The following is an 18,115-nucleotide window of genomic DNA, read 5'->3' as shown; positions in this document are numbered from 1 at the left end:
CACCAATTCTTAATGTTATGATTAGTTTTATGATACACTTTGCAGTCTCATGTGTTTATTTTCAAAGAAAGGTAGTGGTGATGAGCGTTAATAGGCCCTAAACCAAACTGAACGAAAGAGTAACTTTAATTAGACTACGTAACGTATAATAAGTACGGAAATCATAACTACGTATCGCACAGTTACTGAAATCTCTTCAACCGAAAGTGTCGATAAAACATTTTTAAAATTTTACTGCAAGCCCCTTAGTCGATATAACGGGCTATCAAAAAAGGATGAACGTCAAGTCGCCTTTGGACGTTCAAGTTAAATATGATTTCCCATGTAAACAAAACTTCCAAAGGTGACTTGACAGCAACCCTTTTTTGATCGCATATACCTAGTACACAGATTTCGTCGTTTTTTAATTTACTTTACTAATTGAAAATATTTTACTTTGCAGTTACTGGCACTGAAGATATACGTCGCCCATTTCTGTTTCATCTCTTCCGCGGTGAATGGTCCTTCCTAGGCAAGACCGACATATTAAGGCTATGGGTAAATTTCTTTACTTTTTACTAAACGCAATAATGTAATACCATTGAATTTATAATAGTTATAAATTCAATGGTGATACTTATAACTTAACAAATGCTGCAAATTAGTCAAACTGTTATCTTAATTAAATTTCTTCTTGGTTTCAGATTCCAGAAAGGCGGCCTTATAAAGGTAGGATTTTTCATTTTATATGCATGGCATGGTTTGTTTCATTTTATATTATGTAACAGTGAAAGGGGGGGAGTGAATAGTGCACAGTGACTATGAAGACCAACGAATATTTTTGGCTGACTTTCGTAGTAGTGTATATTACTAAGTGAGTTGTGACCACCCTCTTAATCTCCCCATCTTGGTAACGTTAAGAGTCTTCTTTCCTAAGCGCAACTTTTTTGCATTTTAGTGTATAGATGATTATAGCTGCAAGAGATAAGATGAATTTCTTGCTTTGTCAACTCCTGCCTTGGTGCTTAGTTAGTTCCCACCGACACTGTGCAGCGGCGCCACTTGTTACACTCAAATTGTTGATTTACCGCCCGCCAAGATACAGACTTTATTTACAAAAATTATGATTTCATTTTTTGGGGTTATGTTTAAAAGTAACTTATGTAAAAAACTGTCGGTTTACTTTTTCCATAAATCGTCTTGATCGAGAGTAAAAAAATAAAACAGATCAGCGCAATAATCGGTGCGAAACATCTAATCTTTAAACAATCGGTATTCAGTTGCTATAAACTTAAAAAAAAAATAGTCCGAACATTTTGTAGATAAAGGTCTAAATTTATAAAATAGTTCTTAAAAAAAATTGTTTTTTGAAAAACAACTATAGAGTTTTTATGGCGGGCGCTCTTATGGAAATTTACATTGGGTGCAGTGGGTACAGAAGACTCTTAAGGTTGATTGCAATCATTATTCGAATGGACTCCTTCGCAGCATCATTTTACTTCGTAATAAGTATGGCTGTGAATTCACAGTCATACCAATTTTATTAAGTAAAGTAAATTTTCTTGCAAAGTTACCAAGCTGAACTGATGCATCTCATTTATTATTATACACGAAGGTCAGTCTGATGGTGTAAGTATAAAAGAAAGGTTCGTAACTGAATCACCGAATGGATGTGTTCGTTGGGTATTAATTTGATCATCTAAACTAAGTTTTGAGAGTTCAAACCGTTCAGAAAAAAAGATCTGTAGTCTCAACGTTTACAAATTATTATGAAACGAATACACCTTAGCGACATGTTTTGAGGTCCACTAATTTTATCTATCTCTCTCATCTATCGCAGTACCAGCAAGAAGTAGTGCATCGTTCCAGACTAGAATCCCTCCACAACTCAAGTGATGGATCGCAGATCGAATCCAACCAAGGGGTAAACCGCTGGTTTAAAACGTATACATATTACTATATACAGGGTGGTGCCTAGCGCGACGCAGCATAGGGATTTCAATGGTAATTTCTTTATAGTCAATTACTAGCTCCCCTAATTATTTTAGAGCAAAAGTCTAAATACGTTTTTTTAGAGAAAAATATATTGCATCTGTTCATACTATTAGTTATAATTTCATTTTTCAAAACCGTAGAAATCGACATAATAAAAAATTACATTTTTATAAATCAGTGGTGCTTTGGAATCTTTTAACAAACTACAAGCGCATCGCATCTAAGTTATCGTTGTTTGACGTCGAACGATTTTCATATTTAATTCTGTTTCAACTAACCGACCCAATAAAAGGCATCTAGGGGGTAATGTTTTTTTCGAGGTTTTTTTAGAGAATGTAATGCTGCATCTGCATCGGATACTAACGGGCGATCAAAAATGAGTTGCTGTCCAGTCGCCTTTGGAAATTCAAGTTAAATACGAATTCCCATGTAAACAAAGATTCCAAAGGTGACTTGACAGCAACTCATATTTGATCGCATTGTAAGTTTATCATTCTCCGGAATCAGAGTACATAATCGAAGAAAAAGAAATTGATTTGAGGAAGAATTGTTCTTAAACTTATATTCAGAGTTTCCGCTACTGCAGCCAAAACGTTGAATGTATTCTCGTTTTCCTGATGGTTCTGACAGACATTTTAAACGTTACTGCACTTGCAGTTATTTAACTAATTTGAAAACAAGTATAAATTATTAATTTAATAAACGTCAAAGGCAAATAAAAATAATGAAACGTGATCGCTCTTTTTTTAGGTAATTCCAAGGCATATCTGATTTATTGTAAAATGAACCTTTCTGTTTTGTCGATTTCTACGGTTTTGAAAAACGGAAAATTATGAGTAATAGTATGAACAGATGCAGTATTTTTTTCTCTGAAATTAGACTTTTGCTCTAAAATAATTAGGGAAGCTAGTAATTAACTATAAAGAAATTACCATTGAAATCTCTATGCTGCGTCGCGCTAGGCACCACCCGGTATAATGTTGTATTACCACAAAGTATTACCCTCTATTACTCAGTATTACTCAACTATTATTACTCGGTATAATAAGATTACTTATTCAACGGCATTACTCGTATTACTCAAGCTGTGTACACCAAATTACTCCAGCGGCTTACTCCGCGGAACCAACTCAATCATCATGAAAAATCAAATCGTACATGGTTCAAACGAACAAGGTGGGTACCTATGACATCGTATTTAGCAAAAAATCGATTAGGATCGCTCCTCGTCTTTTTTCTAATTTTTTAATGGTCGCATTTTATCATTTAAAATTTAAATCATGTCAGACACTTTCTTATTTTACAAGGGTATATTCAAACAGGACGTGGCAAAAGAAATTTCATGTTAAATACAATTATTATTGTGTTTGGCTTAAACATTTTTCTTTATATGCACTTTTTTTAAAGAACGTAAGGATTTTTCCAATGGAATAATAACAAATATAACTTCATAAATATATTTTTAATATCATTTTACAAAAAAAAACACCATTGTTTCATTAGAAACTCTTTATGATGTATGATTATCTTTTTTCAGTTACTACCAGCCAATGATCGTGAACAGTATGCGGTCCCTGCCAGACGAGACGGAATGAATAAGGTTGAACGGTAAATTTTGATTTTTTAATTACTACGTGTTGTATAATCATCTACAAAAGTAATGATAATCGGAAGCTTACTGCCAGAGTGCCACTTAGGCAACCAACCATACTATATCTAAATTATCAACGTTGATGTGTTTAAGTTTAGTTGACTTAAACTCTTAAAAAAGTAGCAAGCCATAAACTATAAAAAAACTTAGATATAAATAGTATGTATAGTCGCCTGTTGGTTGCGTAAGTGGCAGATTATAATTACTTTTGTCGATAATCAACAAAAATTTGGATTATTGTTGATTTTTTCACTCTTTTATCGTAAGTTTATTATTTGTTTCAGATTCCAGAAGAGCAGCCTTATAAAGGTAGGATTTTTTGCATGTTGTATCTATATTAAGCAGTGGGGGAAAGTGAACAGTGCATATAAATTGAACAGAAAGACCATCAGGTAGGTATAATTCAGTTATTTGTACCCACCTACGAGTAAATTTTTACTCGTAGGTACCTACTGTAGTAACTACTAAGTGGGCTGGTACAATCTTCTTAAACTGTCATCTTGGTGACAAATTTGACCAGGAACTATCTAACCCGCCGCAACATTTTTATGAAGTAAAATAAATTACCTACTATAAGTACTACCATCAAAAAATAAGTAGTGAACTTAGAAATCATTCTAAAAATAAGATATAAAACTATGTGAACCAAATTGAAAATAAAAACTGAAATAATTCCGAAATTCGATCGTTAAAATTCCAAAATTGTGTAAATCGTTAAATTTTCTGTTTAGCTTCAACTTGAAACCAATCGGCTTAAATTTGCACATTAATACACTAAGAGGGAACTACTTCCCAGAGCTTCTGTATGGTGTAACCTTCCTTTAGACTTTCAATAGCAAGACCCAATTCGTTGGAATAAACAATGGGTCTATCTTTACCAGTGTCCCCGTTGGCCGAATAAGTTATTAAAACGTTAGAGATTTCATTTCGAGGGTCGTCGACTTCCTCAACGTCTTCTGTGAGAATTGCATTTTCTTTCTCGTCCTCTTTCGAACTCCATTCGTACTCAATTCCGTATATCGGATTCGAGGCGTAAACGGTAAAGAGCGAGGACAATTCCTTGAATATTAGATTTAGCTGGTCTTCGGGATCAATACGAAATCCCAAAATGTAGCCGCCACTGGTTTGGTTGCACGTAATGACGAGGGCCCTCCCAAATTTCGAGTCTCTGATTCTTATCTAAAATTGTTTCACTTTACCTTAGCGTGGAACTTTGCAAACTTACACTGTTGATCTGTAGATATGGCAAAGAGATATTAAATGCTTCATTCATATCCGCAAACCATACAAGTCTCACATTTGTGATGTAAAATGTGCCAAGGCTGCCTTGGTCGCTTGATAAATTCCATACACCGTGTAAAACGTTACACACCTGTTCTAAAGGTAGAATTCGTAGTCTTTTATTGTGAACTACGGCTCCCCTCAGTTTTAACTCTCGATATGCCTTTGACGTAGTATACGCTCTATAAAACACCTGTTTTCAATATATAATACTACATATGTTAATACTTATGAACTCCTGTAACTGAAGTAAAGTGACGCATACTTCCGGGAACTAAATTAGTGAAAATAAACTCATATCTTGAGCCATGGCAGACCGTCATTAAATAAAGAGCTTGAGTCGTACCACGTAATTTCTAAAATACTTCCTTTGTGATCTATAGCAAGCAAATGTAACTTACAGAATTAACAATTTTGGTATTTAGAGTCGTGATTGAATTATAGCCGATTGCTGAAAAACGGTGGTATAAATTATTTGTAGGTAGGTGCCTACATGCAACGGCTTACACAAATTAATTCGAGGGTTTGACACAGAGTGCCATAAAATCCGCAAATTTGTAATAATCAGCTTTCCTCTGTCACCGCCATTGCCTTTTGTATCTTCTATGTTATCCAATCTGTCTATCACTTTTTCACCGATTGTGAGGCGCATATCCCTAAAACATCAGTATGTATAGTAAGATGCACTTTGAGAATGTGAGTAAGTACTTACGAAAAGGATAAATCGAAATGCACTTCTTTGTCTTCCCATCCTAATCCCATTTCAAAAACTCTGGTTTTCTGTTTGTGGCTAATTGAATGTATTGATTGTTCCAGAAAAGTGGGAGAATTATTGATTATTTCTTGTAACGTTTAGCCTGATGTGGTTGTAGTTATGACAACTTTTAGGTTGGTGTATACAGTGAGGGGACAAAATTGGGGAGACTTTTAGACAATCTTGCCTTTTACTTTTTTTTAGGTGTTTGCCTATACCACTGCTAAAGTCTTGCGTCATTTTTTATGAAAGATTTACGTTTTTAAAGTTTTCTAAAAATGTCAATTAGATACTTTTAGAAACTCGCTCAATACTTATATGATCATTACTTAAAATGCTAACCATGTCTTTATCTAGATTCAAATTCTTGCTTTCATTGTTATCTGCAGGACAATCTATTAAAAAATGTTGCAGTGTATACAGGGTGGTGACTTGCGTAACGCATCATAGGGATTTCAATGTAAAATTCATAACATGCGATTATTGGCTCGCCCCAAATTATTTTAGAGCAAAAATGTATTAAGGTTTTTTGTAGAAAAAAATTGTTTACGTCAATCAACCGTATTAGTTTTCAATTTTTTGCATAATAAAGACGGAAAATTGGAAAAATAAAACCCGCATCTTTTTCAATAATCTGCGATGCCATGGAATTTTCTAAAACAAAAAGATATCCAGTTGTTATCACTTAGCAGCAGTTCGAAATGGATTTTGTGATCGACTTGGTTACTGTCTTGCAGTTAATGGTGACTTATTCGAGCATTTATTGTAAATTGTTATATTAGGAAACCGTTTTTAGTAATTTGGTCTTTCTTTATGTTGAATTCGCTGTTCTAATTATAATACTTTTTGATAGAATTTGATTTGTTTTATAGCAGACATTCCATGGCATGACGGATATTGGCGTAGTTTTTGTATTATAAAATTCCATGGCATCACAGATTATTGAAAAAGATGCGGGTTTTATTTTTCCAATTTTCCGTCTTTATTATGCAAAAAAGGGAAAACTAATACGGTTGCTTGACGTAAACAAATTTTTTCTACAAAAAACCTTAATAAATCTTTGCTCTAAAATAATTTGGGGAGCCAATAATCGCATGCTATGAATTTTACATTGAATTCCCTATGATGCGTTACGCAAGTCACCACCCTGTATAAGCTACTCCACATACACTACAATTAATATTACGCGCACATGTAGCTAGCGTCAAACGAGTGCGCCCTATTCTTATTCTTGTGTATACTTCTTCCCTTTTTCTTAGAGCGTATGTATTTTTCCATGAGATTACATTCCTTTTGATAATACAGAGGATTCTTCGATATTCCGTTGTATCGGTTTATTCTTCCTGAAGATCAGTTGGTGAATAAGTCGAGTAGGTAAACTGAATTTCTTCCGGCCATTCTATGCACAGACCATGATTCTATGTGCGCGTACTCCAATTTCAGTCACAGTATCTTTAAAATGTCCTCCCTAAATTTTCATATAGTTCCTTAGAATTTCCTCTAGTTTTGCATATTACTTCATACTTGGTCGCAACTCTATTTACTTACTGGAGAGGCAAGAATTTTTCCCTTCCATAATTGACATAGTTGAAGTGAGTCACTTAATCATTCAGGGAATGGAATCTATAACTTTTTTCATGTCAAATTGATTGACCATCATAATTAGGCTGCACACTGAAAGGAAATGAAAAATAACGTAAAGGTTTAACAAATACAATTATATTTTTCAAATGCAGTACAAAGAGAATCAGTTCATATAATCCTATTAGAATATATTTAAAATATAAACAATTCCGGTATCTATTATTTACAGTATTTGTACTTTTGAGCAAATACTTGTGTTTGCGATTATGATAAAAAAACTGTAACTATTGTATTATATTGAGCATTAGTAACTGTTTTATTGTAATGGCATATCTTGAGGTGAATTTGTTATTGAATTGATTCTCTCGATTTAAGTATGTGGACGCAAAATACTTCGATTTTCTTTGAGAACATGTAACCATTAAGTTCGTATTAATTTCAGATTGTCTCACAAACATAAATAAGGGATTTGTTTTAAATGTCACTTAAAAAAATATGTAAAAACAAACAGTTACAGCATATTAGAAAAGAAACATTTACAAGTCAAATGGTACACCCTGTTTGGTAATATCCCAGTCTTCTCATTCTTATTTATAAACTCTTATCCTAATTCGTCTATAACCAGTCAATTTTTTAAAAAATTTAAAAATTCAAATTCCGCATGTCAATAGCGTAACAAACTTTTCTAACTAACTAGTATTTATGGCACTTATACTGCTGTTTTAGTACACATACACTTTCAAAAGTAAGGGTCAAATGCTCTTTGTAAAATCGTTAAGAACAACTGACCCTTAACGACCAGGTGCACATGGTTAGACCACATAAATTAAGCAATCCAACAGTATACAGCTACTTATTCTATAAGTAAGAAAGCTTCACATATAAAAGTACAAAAAAAATATAAACAGTACGAAATAGAATTAATATCGAAATTAATCTAACACAATTTTTAAAATATGCTAATAATATCATTAATGAGTAACAAAACTTTTACCCATCAACTGGGATATCACATCTAACATTTTGAAACCACTTATCTCCTAATTTTTAAATACGTAGGTATCATTTCCGTTTCAAAGTTAAACCATTTACACTTATTTAATAAGAATTTAAAAATCGTAATTATGCCTAAAATTGACTTAAAAACTAATTAAATGCTATCACGCTTTTCAAGTCTTATAGATCAACAAAATTTGGACTGTTATAACAGTCGTTTAATCGTAAAATTAATAAATAGACTGAAACCTGCACGTCTCTCTCTCTCTCTTTGAACTCTATTAAATTAATCGTATACAATTTTAATGGGTATCCTGCACACATCATTGTCATATCTCTTATCGGCATAGTTAATCAATTTCGTCAAATATGATCTAATGGTGCATCGAAAACAGTTTTGAACGGTAGATGCATACTTGTAACATTTTAAAAAAATATCGGATTGGTCCCCCCCACCTTGGTTGCTCGCGTGTTTTACTTGAGTTTTTGACCCAACAAGTATGCATCAAAGTTTATGTGGTTTATGTACATATGAAAATTTCCTTAAATATTTCACTAACTATTAAAATACATGGGGAGGTTCGGAAGGGGCATTGAAAAATTCCTTTGTCAAACTTCTTTGCGCGATACTAAATGCAACTAGAACCCGTCAGTTTCTCTCCTTCACTTTTCCGTAAGATTACATTAAAGAGATCACATATTAGTTTCATCTAACTACAACAATAGTAAATATACTTAACGTTACTTACTTACATAAAGTATTTTGAGATTAAAAGTATTGCCACTAGGTGAACAGGACACGATTCCAATAAAATTTAAAATACTTTTACATTTTTAATTACATATATATATATTATATGTATATGTAAAGCTCGACTTTCAGATACTTACAGCGCATTGTTTTCACACCTATTGCAATTGTATTGCACAACATTTTTAATATTGCCTTTCATTTAGCAAAGCTTTCACACAATAATAGAATATCACAGTAAGTAAAAAGAAAACAATTTTATTTAAGCATGGTGAATAATTGAACGACACGAAATTCCCCACGAAACACTTAAAAACTGCCCCTTTTAATAACAAAAGTCTAATTAAATGTTGATATGCATCGAAATCTATTTTCATTGTATAAACTACAAAAATTAGCTTGATCGCCAAAACGAATTACTTATTTGCTGTAAATATCGAAGTCTATAGCTTTATCTATTTTAAAGCCAGTATAATATTTTAACGTAACCATCATGATACGCATGGTTTATCAGCACCTTGAATTCATCACTCATTGCAAAAAAAGATTTCTATCCGTAAGTTATCAATAAATATTTCATCTATCAAAAGTACTAGCTCACATCTTACAAAAACACAATTAAGTAACAACCACCACAAAATCAGTCTTATTACTGGCAGAATGTCACCCGATGCAGGGAAACTGCCAGCCGGCCGTTAGTCACTGAGCCGGCAATCCATTTGGAGTTTTATATTCGGAAGTGGGGCCTTGAAATTGCGTTACACCGCTAGGTGGGTTGAAACTTGGCGCGTAACACTGAGGAAAGTATAATTCTGGTTTAACAACAGTGGTGGGGGTTAATCCTCTAGGCAATATTCCGTTAGGCGTCACTTGTTTGCTGCTGTCGGAACCGGTCGAATTCCGTCTCGATTTTGCCGCGTGCGGGTTCATATGGTTATCTATGTGCTTCTTGACTTCGGGCTCCGTCGCAAACCGCCGCCTGCAATTTGGCATAGGACAGCAGAACGGTCTGTCGCCTTGATGTGTCCGCGTATGTTGGTCTAGTATCGCCTTCTGCCTAAAATCTTTTCCACACTGCCCACATTTATAAGGTTTCTCCCCCGTGTGAATCCGTAAATGCTGATTCAAAATAGTTCGCTGCCGAAAATTTCTACCACAATACACACAACCGTACGGTTTCTCGTTGGTATGAATACGAAGATGTTGAGTTAAATGCGATTGCTGCCTAAATCGTTTGCCACATTCGGGACACGGATACGGCCTCGATTCGATGTGTATACAACCGTGTTGCAAAAGTGTAGACTTTTGCTTGAATTCCTTTTGACAAATTGGACACCTTACATACAAAGGCATACCGGCGGACCTACCGTGTTGTATAACGTCGGGTAATTTGCCACCTTGACTCTGTTTGAGATATTGTAAAGCTCCGAAATTGGCCGCAGCTCCAAACACGGAATGATTTATACCTTTCGCATCTTTGAAATATGCAGGATATTGCAAGTTGCTCGCTATACTTCCCGGGGAAAAGCAACCGGATCGATCCGGCTGTGTCGCATTCGTTTCCCCATCTCCGTACGTCGATGTCACCTCCTCTTTGCCTTCGTCCTGAGGAAACGGAACATCTTGAGGCCATAATGTGGGATTCAGGCCATTCTTAAATACCAAGTGCGGACTGACGTCTGTAAATGGAAACGATTATTACAATTAATGTTTGCTTAAGGAATGCACAATTACAAACTAATCGAGAATGTTTCGAACTCAATTGGTGGACATTTGAAAATGATTACGCGGGCTGATATGTAATTGTGCGTTATTGATTTTATTTAATAATGCGAGTGTAGGGTTATTAAAATATGCACAGCAGTTTTCTAACAATCCGATTTGTGAAAGTACGGAAGGTTAGAAGCTCATTAAAGCAAGGGCGCTCGCCTTGGTGTGTGCGGACGTGCTGATTGAGGATGGCCTTCTGGCGGAAATGCTTCCCGCACTCTGGGCATTCATATGGCTTCTCACCGGAGTGAATGCGCAGATGCTGATTGAGGATCGCGCGTTGTCTGAACGTGCGCTCGCAATAAACGCATGCGTACGGCTTCTCGTTGGCGTGGATACGAAGATGTTGAGTAAGATGGGACTGTTGGCGGAAACGTTTTCCACATTCTGGACAACCGTAAGGCCTGCTATCAGTATGGATTCGCTCGTGTTGCAAAAGGGTCGACTTCTGTTTGAAGTCTTTCCCGCAAGTTAGGCACTTGAAGAGTCGAAGTTCTCCGCCCAGGCTATTTTTGTGCTGTTTCATGCCAACGTGATGTTGTTGTTGAATTACGTCTGGTAAAGTAGCAGATCGTAAATCTTGCATACTACTAGTGTATTGGTCGACCGGTCCATTGGTTTCCTGGCCCAAAGACGTCAACATTACTCCCGGCTGTTTTAAGTAGTGTAACGCGGAAAAACTGCCAGCACCAAGCATATGTGGCGGTACGGGAGGAGGTGCCGCGGGGGGTGGTACTCTCGAATATTGGTGATATGCGGATTGTTGAGGCTGCTGTTGCTGAGGAGGCGGCGGTGGCTGTTGAAGATCGGTAGCGAAGCATTGTGACGATGGTCTCTGTTCTAAATCCATCGAAGGGGGTTCCGGTTGTAAATCATCTTCGCGCGGTTCGGCTTGTGTAGCAGGATATGGTGACGGTGCTGGTGACGGTAGGCTTTGATCACGTGGTGGTCCTGCGTCGGCCTCCACCCCAAGCGGAACAGTGGGTCCACAAGCCTGCTGAGGACTTGCCGCACCAGAGGAAGTTTGTTGGGGACCACCATAATTATCGTGCACTCCCCATTGCGTCTGTGCCCTATCCATGCCATCTTTATAAAGAACGTATGGTGCGCCGGTGTCTGAAATATAAAAAGAATAACAATTAGGGATATGAAGAATAGTGTGCTAAAAGAAAAGCACCCATACTACTCCTAATTAAGGGTAAAACCATAGTATAACCACAAGTATGGTCTTCGCTTCGCTTCACTGGCATAATTGGACCAAACGAACATTTACGAATTAAAGCAAACGTATCAAGCTACATTCAAAATTGAAAAGGATTAGCATTTTAATTGTATCACACGCACTCGCACACGCAGTAATGGATTTAAGGGTGACCGACAGTTATACTATAACAAAAGACCTCAATTTTGCTACGAATCTAGGTATTCAGAGTTTGTTTCCTTTCTTTTAGACAATTCTCGTTAACAAATGATAAAGTGAAAATGTAATATTCTTTTCCATTTAATTTTGTAAGAAACGTCTTTAATTTACTGTAGTAGGTATAGGTATACTTACAGTGTCCCCGGATTGACTTTAGTATACGTGTATAGTTGATCAAAAATGTTTGAATTTGATGTTTTGGAATTCCGGCTTGCTTGATCTGAAAAAAATCTCAAGCACATTTTTACTTTTTAAAATCCAAGATGGCCGCGTGACAATTTATTGAAAATAAAATAATTGTATGTTGGTGTAAAGTACCATTTCGGTCAATAATACGGCAACAAGTTGTTTAGAATATGAAATTATGTCCATATGCAACATTTCACAAATAACGGATCACTTTGATTAAATCAGTATTTCATTAATATAGTCTTGCATAGAATCCACAGTAACAAGTATTCTATGTAAATAGGTAAAACAAATGAATCACTCTCATTAAGATTAAAGCTCGGATTAAAGTGACACCCACGGTGACACCTAAAACAATTGGTTCGAAATCCATTATTTATCTTTCATTCTTAAAGTGCAAGACTACAAATCAAATATCTACTGATTGGTTCACTTCCGATTTGTAAAAATTTGCATACGGACATAATTTCATTTTCTAAACAGCTTCTCTTAACATCAGTTTGCCGTATTGTTGGCCCAAATGGCATTTTACCGCGAAATAAAATTCTTTTTTTCTCAATTGTCATGACCACCTTGGATTTTAAAAAATGTGATTGAATTTCTTTTCAGACCAAGCAGGCCGGGATTCCGAAACACTTGTCTAAACATCAAAACGATTGAAAAATTGTTGATCAATTACACGTATAGTGAAATTTGAAAAGTGTGAATCCTTTTAAATATTCACTACCGAAAATAAAAATAACGGGCGTTGAGTAATTGCTGTAGTAGTTGATTGTGGTTGTCTCTCTCTCTGCATGAAAGGAGGGCCGTTGATAAGTTCGTATTTAGGCTGAAATCGAACTTTTTTGTCATTCCATTCGCGGTACGTAGTCCACGTTTGAAAATTATTGCAATTTTTCCAATACAAAATGTAACAATTAAGTATGTCAATAAATAGTTGGTAGTAAACGAAGCCAACACGTGCATTTATTCTAATCAAGATAGTTTTCGAACAATTGACAGATTTCCCTATAAATGCATGTTTTGTCCGTCCCTCTCTCTGTTCCAGGTGTAACTCTAGGTCTAGATCAATAAGAATTATCTATCTCAATTTTCAAAACATCGCAAATTGATTGATGTACGGAGTCAAGAATGAGTAGGACTGCATATGAGTGGCAGTGTGATTGAATATGGGCCTGATGAAAAGTCGAATTTTGCGAATGCGAAGTGAATGAATCTATTTACGGATGAAGTTTCATCGAAAAATTCCCTCCCTAAAAATCATAGGCGTTTCTTCGTATCTTAACTGTTATTATTTTTTTCAAATATATATCTACACTAATAATAACTTTGGAGTAAATTTTGTGTATACCGCTAAACCGATGAATTTTTGAATAGACTTCGCGAAATAAATTTCTTTTTATCATGTAAGCGCGACTTAAAGTTTATTTTTATGATTTGCGTAAGTAAGACTTCTACCTACCTCGCCCAATGCGTAAAAACACTGTTCAAAAGATATATACAGAGTGCTAAGGAATTCATGTCTGCTATTTTTTAACGGAAACACACAAGAAAACAATGTAATCCATAGTTGCATTACAGGGTGGTGACTTGCGTAACGCATCATAGGGATTTTAATGTAAAATTCGTAACATATGCGATTATTGGCTCCCCAAATTATTTTATAGCAAAAATGTATTAAGGTTTAACTATTGAAGAAAACAACATTTTTTACGCCAATCAACCGTATTGGTTATCATTTTGTTTTCATAATAAAGACGGAAAATTGGAAAAATAAAACCCGCATCTTTTTCAATAATCTGCGATGCCATGGAATTTGATGACACAAAAACTACGCCAATATCCGTCATGCCATGGAATGTCTGTTATAAAACAAATCAAATTCTATCAAAAAGTTTTATATTTAGAACCGCGAATTCAGCATAAAGAAAGACCAAATTACTAAAAACGGTTTTCTAATATAACAATTTACAGTACATGTTCGAATAAGCCAATAATCGCATGTAATGAATTTTACATTGAAATCCCTATGATGCGTTACGCAAGTCACCACCCTGTATACCTACAAGAAAAGTGTCGTAAGTGTGAAAATATTATCGAAATCGACTTAAGTACTGCTGATAATTATTCCCTTTGATTAGTGCCAAACAGGCGTTAAACAAATTAGACTCTCAAGAAAAATATGGCCTTACAAGTTTCATGTGGGAGGGTATACCGGGTATATCTCGAATAGAGTTCCGCCCTATGATCCTCCCGTTTCTACCTGTCTTGAAGGTCTGATTTCATCGGTCTTGGGCGCCGTATGTGTAAACAAATAGAGCTCAATGAAAATTTTCCGTCCCTTTTTTATGATGGGTGATTTGGGTGGGCTATCGAATGGGTGTAAAAAATCAATTTCAAATCTCTGACGCAAGTGCATGTTTTACTAATTGTTCGCTATTTTAATGTAATGAGTAATGATAATGCAATTTGTCGATAGATCACATCATCCTAGATGTAAAAGAAGGTAGAATTTGATTCTGTCTGGTTCAAAACTATTTTCGAGTCGTTTACGGAATTTAAAGTACAAAGCAAACGGTACACAGTCACCGGGATGATTATTTTTTTAATTTCACTCAGGTTAGCATCAATACCAATCAAAGTTTTTGGCTGGTCACTATACGAAACCCCTCATTTATAAATAACTTGACTATAATGGGCGATCAAAAAAGGATCGACGTCGAGTCGCCTTTGGAAGTTCAAGTTAAATATGATTTCCCAAAAATTCTCGACAGCAACTCTTTTGAGTTTTGATCGCATAGTACAATTCCATAAGATACAGTGTTCTGTCGTATACCTAGGTATAAAAAAAACAGGATGAAGGTAATAAATTTGTGGTAGGTTATAGAGTAAACGTGCAGCCCTTAAAATGAGTTTAACCCTTATAAAGAAATTAATTAGTTCGCGATTGTAAAGTTTATAATCTAAGGAATGTAGAAAACAAGAATAAAAACAACTTGTATGGAAAATTACGTAACATTGCCATTAGGCAAATTATAAAAAAATATCTCCAATTTTTAATTAACACCTAATTATAAAGAAACGAACGACTCAACAAATTTATCAATTTCTTATCGGAAATTAGTGTACCTACTCTACAAAAACACTACGTGTGATATTCTAAAAAAAAATTATGATTCCTACAACTGTAGAGGACAATAATTAACATTATCTCCACTGGCAAAAATCTGAAATTAGGTAACAAAGTCTGCATCCCTCGCTGTATCCTATTTGAGGGAGTAACTACAATGTTCCATCTCATCGAGATATGAAACCGCCCCGTAGTAACTAATAATAACTAAATGCAAAATTGGAGGAGTCGTGCAAATGCCGCCGTTTTTTTGGAAAAGGGCGCTAGACAAACTTATTACACGAAATTTGCGTCAAATCCGGTAGGCGTATAAAAGACCTTCGAGTGTGAATAAGAAATAGTTTGTTTACAAACACAATTGAATTGTGTTGAAGTCAATCCATCTGATACAGGTTACTCGTGAGATACGATCTTGTGTTTGGAAACAATTATGTAGATAAGTTATTTTTATGAAAGTGTCCGAGTCCATAAATATTTGGTACTGTAACCCATTTTTACACAGGTAGGTATCTACCTACTTTAATTTCGATAGAAACGGGAATGTGGAAATTAATTCGATGTCCCTTATTTTAATCGGTTGTCGCAGTCGCAGATTGTTATAAAAGTGACATTGGATACTCAAATTATAAATACACAAATGTGCGTAATAAGTGCGATAAAAGAAATCATATTTCGTTAATTGGGCAAATTAATGTTGAAAGTCCATTTCATTTGAACATGTTAAAAAGATTTGCCGGCTGCTATTCCTTTTGAAAAAAATGTAAATTTTTGCAAAGCCCGAATGCGCCTAACTTAATAATAAGAAAGGGGTTTTCTTTGTGAGAGTTGGCGTTTTAAATTTTCGTACGAAATAAACCGGTTTCCGATATGAACCCAGAATTGATATCTCTTTTGATAGAAAACGCGCTCAAAGGGAAGGTGGTGAGAATCAAATGAGATACGGACGGGGTTGGGGTGTCTTTCTGTAATGTAGAAAAATCCTACCTTGAGAAATGCAGTACATAATTTGTCTGGGAACTTTGAGTCCGGCCGCCAGACATGCAGCAAAAGATGCTGAAAAATTGATTGCCATCGTGATGATATCTGAAGGGCATCGATGTTATAAAGGAATGAAAGAAGCGCGAATCGTCAAAGTAATAACCGGCGGCGGTATGCGGCAAGCACTCACACAAATAATACAAAGACGTCGGCGTTGGGGGGCGGCCGCGGCGTCACCTCACGCACCACATGGCACTCGCACAGGGAACACTGGCCGAGGATGTCCAGGCGCGTTGCACTCGCGGATGCAGCCTCCATTTAGGCTGCAGCACTCGGTGATCGTTCCTGCATACAAATTTGCTTCAGTTTTTCAACGGTGGCGGGGATCGCACTGGTTCCCGCTGCCGGCTCGACAAGAGACGACCTCATGTGCCGTCGAGACCCTCTCCGATCTCGCGAGATGAAGCGATGTTGCCGACCCTCTTGTCTGGCTGCATCGGTTGTCGCCCCTGCCGCCTGCCTGCACCCGCCGCATGCACGTGCATCGCGCCGGCCCGCTGCACCCGAATCAATATCACACATTATCACAAAAAATGGGTATCCGACTTAAAACCTTCCACCTTAACAACGGAGGGTGGGCGGGACGTGCCATTTGTTTATCGTACACCACAGACGGCGACGGCGACGCTGACCTACGCACCAAAACAAGTATGACACACTTTTCAATCATCCCCCGTTCCAATTCGGCCTAATGTACTATGGAGCAAGTCCAAGTTCTCAGACTTTGTTGACAAACAACATTCCCACGCTCGGTCATATTTATTGGCGAATGCCGCATATTGCCGAAAATCGAAGTTCGTTTAGACGCATTCGTGATTCAAGGTCGTCGCTGCCGCCTGCACTACTAATTCCTCGAACTGCAATTTGGGATGCGACTGGAGCTGCACGAACATCTCTGTGTGAATTGAATATACCGACACCTAGCTACTACTTTTTTCGGCAATAATAAAGTAACCGCAGCACAGTTCGCAAGTCGCAACTGACCAATTTTAAGAAATGTCCGCTAAATGACGTTTTTTTAAAACCTGTACCTTACCTCTAGACCATAATATGATAATCAAGCATTGCAATCTCGCCGCGACCTTCTCAAGGGTTTCGTGTTCCTCCTTGGTCGAGTCGACCACGGCGGCGTGTCGGAGTTCCCCTACCCCGCTTCGTTTGCCGACGATCACGCATTCACATCATCGCGGTCCTGTCCCGACATTCGCCTTTAAGTTGCGTTTTGGTGTGGTTGCGAGTCTAGAAAACAATACCTACCATTTCGCATACTTGCGCTCATCAAATTTACAATGAGATCTTAAAACATCGTGTAACGCACGTTAACTCATGAAAAAGTATGGTTTGGTTTGAACGAGTGGGTCCGTTCACTTAGCCACCAGCTCAAAAATGAACCAATTTTTTTGTATACTGAATGTCAATTGTGCATTTATGCTTACGGTTTGTGCCTTTTTGGTTTTTGAAATATTTCGAAACTAAATAGGGGCCAAGTAACCCCCCCAACTAAACTTTTTATCGCACTTTTGCAAATTTATTTGTAAAAGGGTAGCTTTTAATCTCACTTGGCAGCAAATGCGAGC

At 36.5% G+C, this 18,115-nt stretch overlaps 3 protein-coding genes and 1 long non-coding RNA gene across 5 annotated transcripts in view; 2 read left to right on the top strand and 2 right to left on the bottom strand.

Moving 5' to 3' along the window:
- The first annotated feature begins 441 nt into the window (after positions 1–441).
- On the top strand, positions 442–1,968 carry LOC116181003. Its single transcript, XR_004147189.1, has 3 exons — positions 442–537; positions 684–708; positions 1,820–1,968. It is a non-coding gene; the product is annotated as an uncharacterized LOC116181003 (long non-coding RNA).
- A 959-nt stretch (positions 1,969–2,927) lies between these two features.
- Positions 2,928–18,115, top strand: part of LOC116180985 (F-actin-uncapping protein LRRC16A) — a 53,814-nt gene continuing 38,626 nt past the window's right edge. Inside the window, exons 1-3 of the mRNA XM_031501190.1 lie at positions 2,928–3,150; positions 3,512–3,582; positions 3,910–3,934. Coding sequence (XP_031357050.1) covers positions 3,133–3,150; positions 3,512–3,582; positions 3,910–3,934 — 114 coding nt within the window. The 5' untranslated portion in view covers positions 2,928–3,132. The remainder of the gene's footprint in view (positions 3,151–3,511; positions 3,583–3,909; positions 3,935–18,115) is intronic.
- LOC116180997 (Bardet-Biedl syndrome 5 protein homolog) lies at positions 3,416–5,910 on the bottom strand. The gene is made up of 6 exons (XM_031501210.1): positions 5,619–5,910; positions 5,414–5,562; positions 5,308–5,357; positions 5,135–5,262; positions 4,851–5,088; positions 3,416–4,804 (listed from the first exon to the last, which is right to left on the bottom strand). Exons 1-6 carry the CDS (start codon positions 5,666–5,668, stop codon positions 4,400–4,402), a joined length of 1,020 nt encoding a protein of 339 aa, XP_031357070.1. The 5' UTR covers positions 5,669–5,910; the 3' UTR covers positions 3,416–4,399.
- LOC116180990 (zinc finger protein 883) lies at positions 7,702–17,467 on the bottom strand. 2 transcript variants are annotated; one of them, XM_031501201.1, is made up of 3 exons: positions 16,485–17,467; positions 11,005–11,877; positions 7,702–10,670 (listed from the first exon to the last, which is right to left on the bottom strand). In XM_031501201.1, exons 1-3 carry the CDS (start codon positions 16,570–16,572, stop codon positions 9,691–9,693), a joined length of 1,941 nt encoding a protein of 646 aa, XP_031357061.1. In that variant the 5' UTR covers positions 16,573–17,467; the 3' UTR covers positions 7,702–9,690. The 2 variants fall into 2 exon arrangements, with proteins under 2 accessions (XP_031357061.1, XP_031357060.1); XM_031501200.1 differs by having other exon boundaries at positions 10,921–11,877; positions 16,485–17,465.

This window comes from Photinus pyralis, unplaced genomic scaffold (genome assembly GCF_008802855.1).
Source record: "Photinus pyralis isolate 1611_PpyrPB1 unplaced genomic scaffold, Ppyr1.3 Ppyr1.4_LG9, whole genome shotgun sequence".
NCBI classification, from domain to species: domain Eukaryota; kingdom Metazoa; phylum Arthropoda; class Insecta; order Coleoptera; family Lampyridae; genus Photinus; species Photinus pyralis.
This window is presented reverse-complemented; position numbering and strand designations above follow the sequence as displayed.

Excerpts from the sequence above, each read along its gene's own strand:
- LOC116180997 (XM_031501210.1), bottom strand. The coding sequence starts at position 5,668 with ATGGGATTAGGATGGGAAGACAAAGAAGTGCATTTCGATTTATCCTTT. Across the intron at positions 5,563-5,618 it reads CATTTCGATTTATCCTTTTC|GGATATGCGCCTCACAATCG; the intron begins GTAAGTACTTAC and ends CTGATGTTTTAG. Across the intron at positions 5,089-5,134 it reads TCAGTTACAGGAGTTCATAA|AGCGTATACTACGTCAAAGG; the intron begins GTATTAACATAT and ends GGTGTTTTATAG.
- LOC116180990 (XM_031501200.1), bottom strand. The coding sequence starts at position 16,572 with ATGGCAATCAATTTTTCAGCATCTTTTGCTGCATGTCTGGCGGCCGGA. Across the intron at positions 11,878-16,484 it reads TATGTACTGCATTTCTCAAG|ACACCGGCGCACCATACGTT; the intron begins GTAGGATTTTTC and ends TTTATATTTCAG. Across the intron at positions 10,671-10,920 it reads GCACGTCCGCACACACCAAG|ACGTCAGTCCGCACTTGGTA; the intron begins GCGAGCGCCCTT and ends TTCCATTTACAG.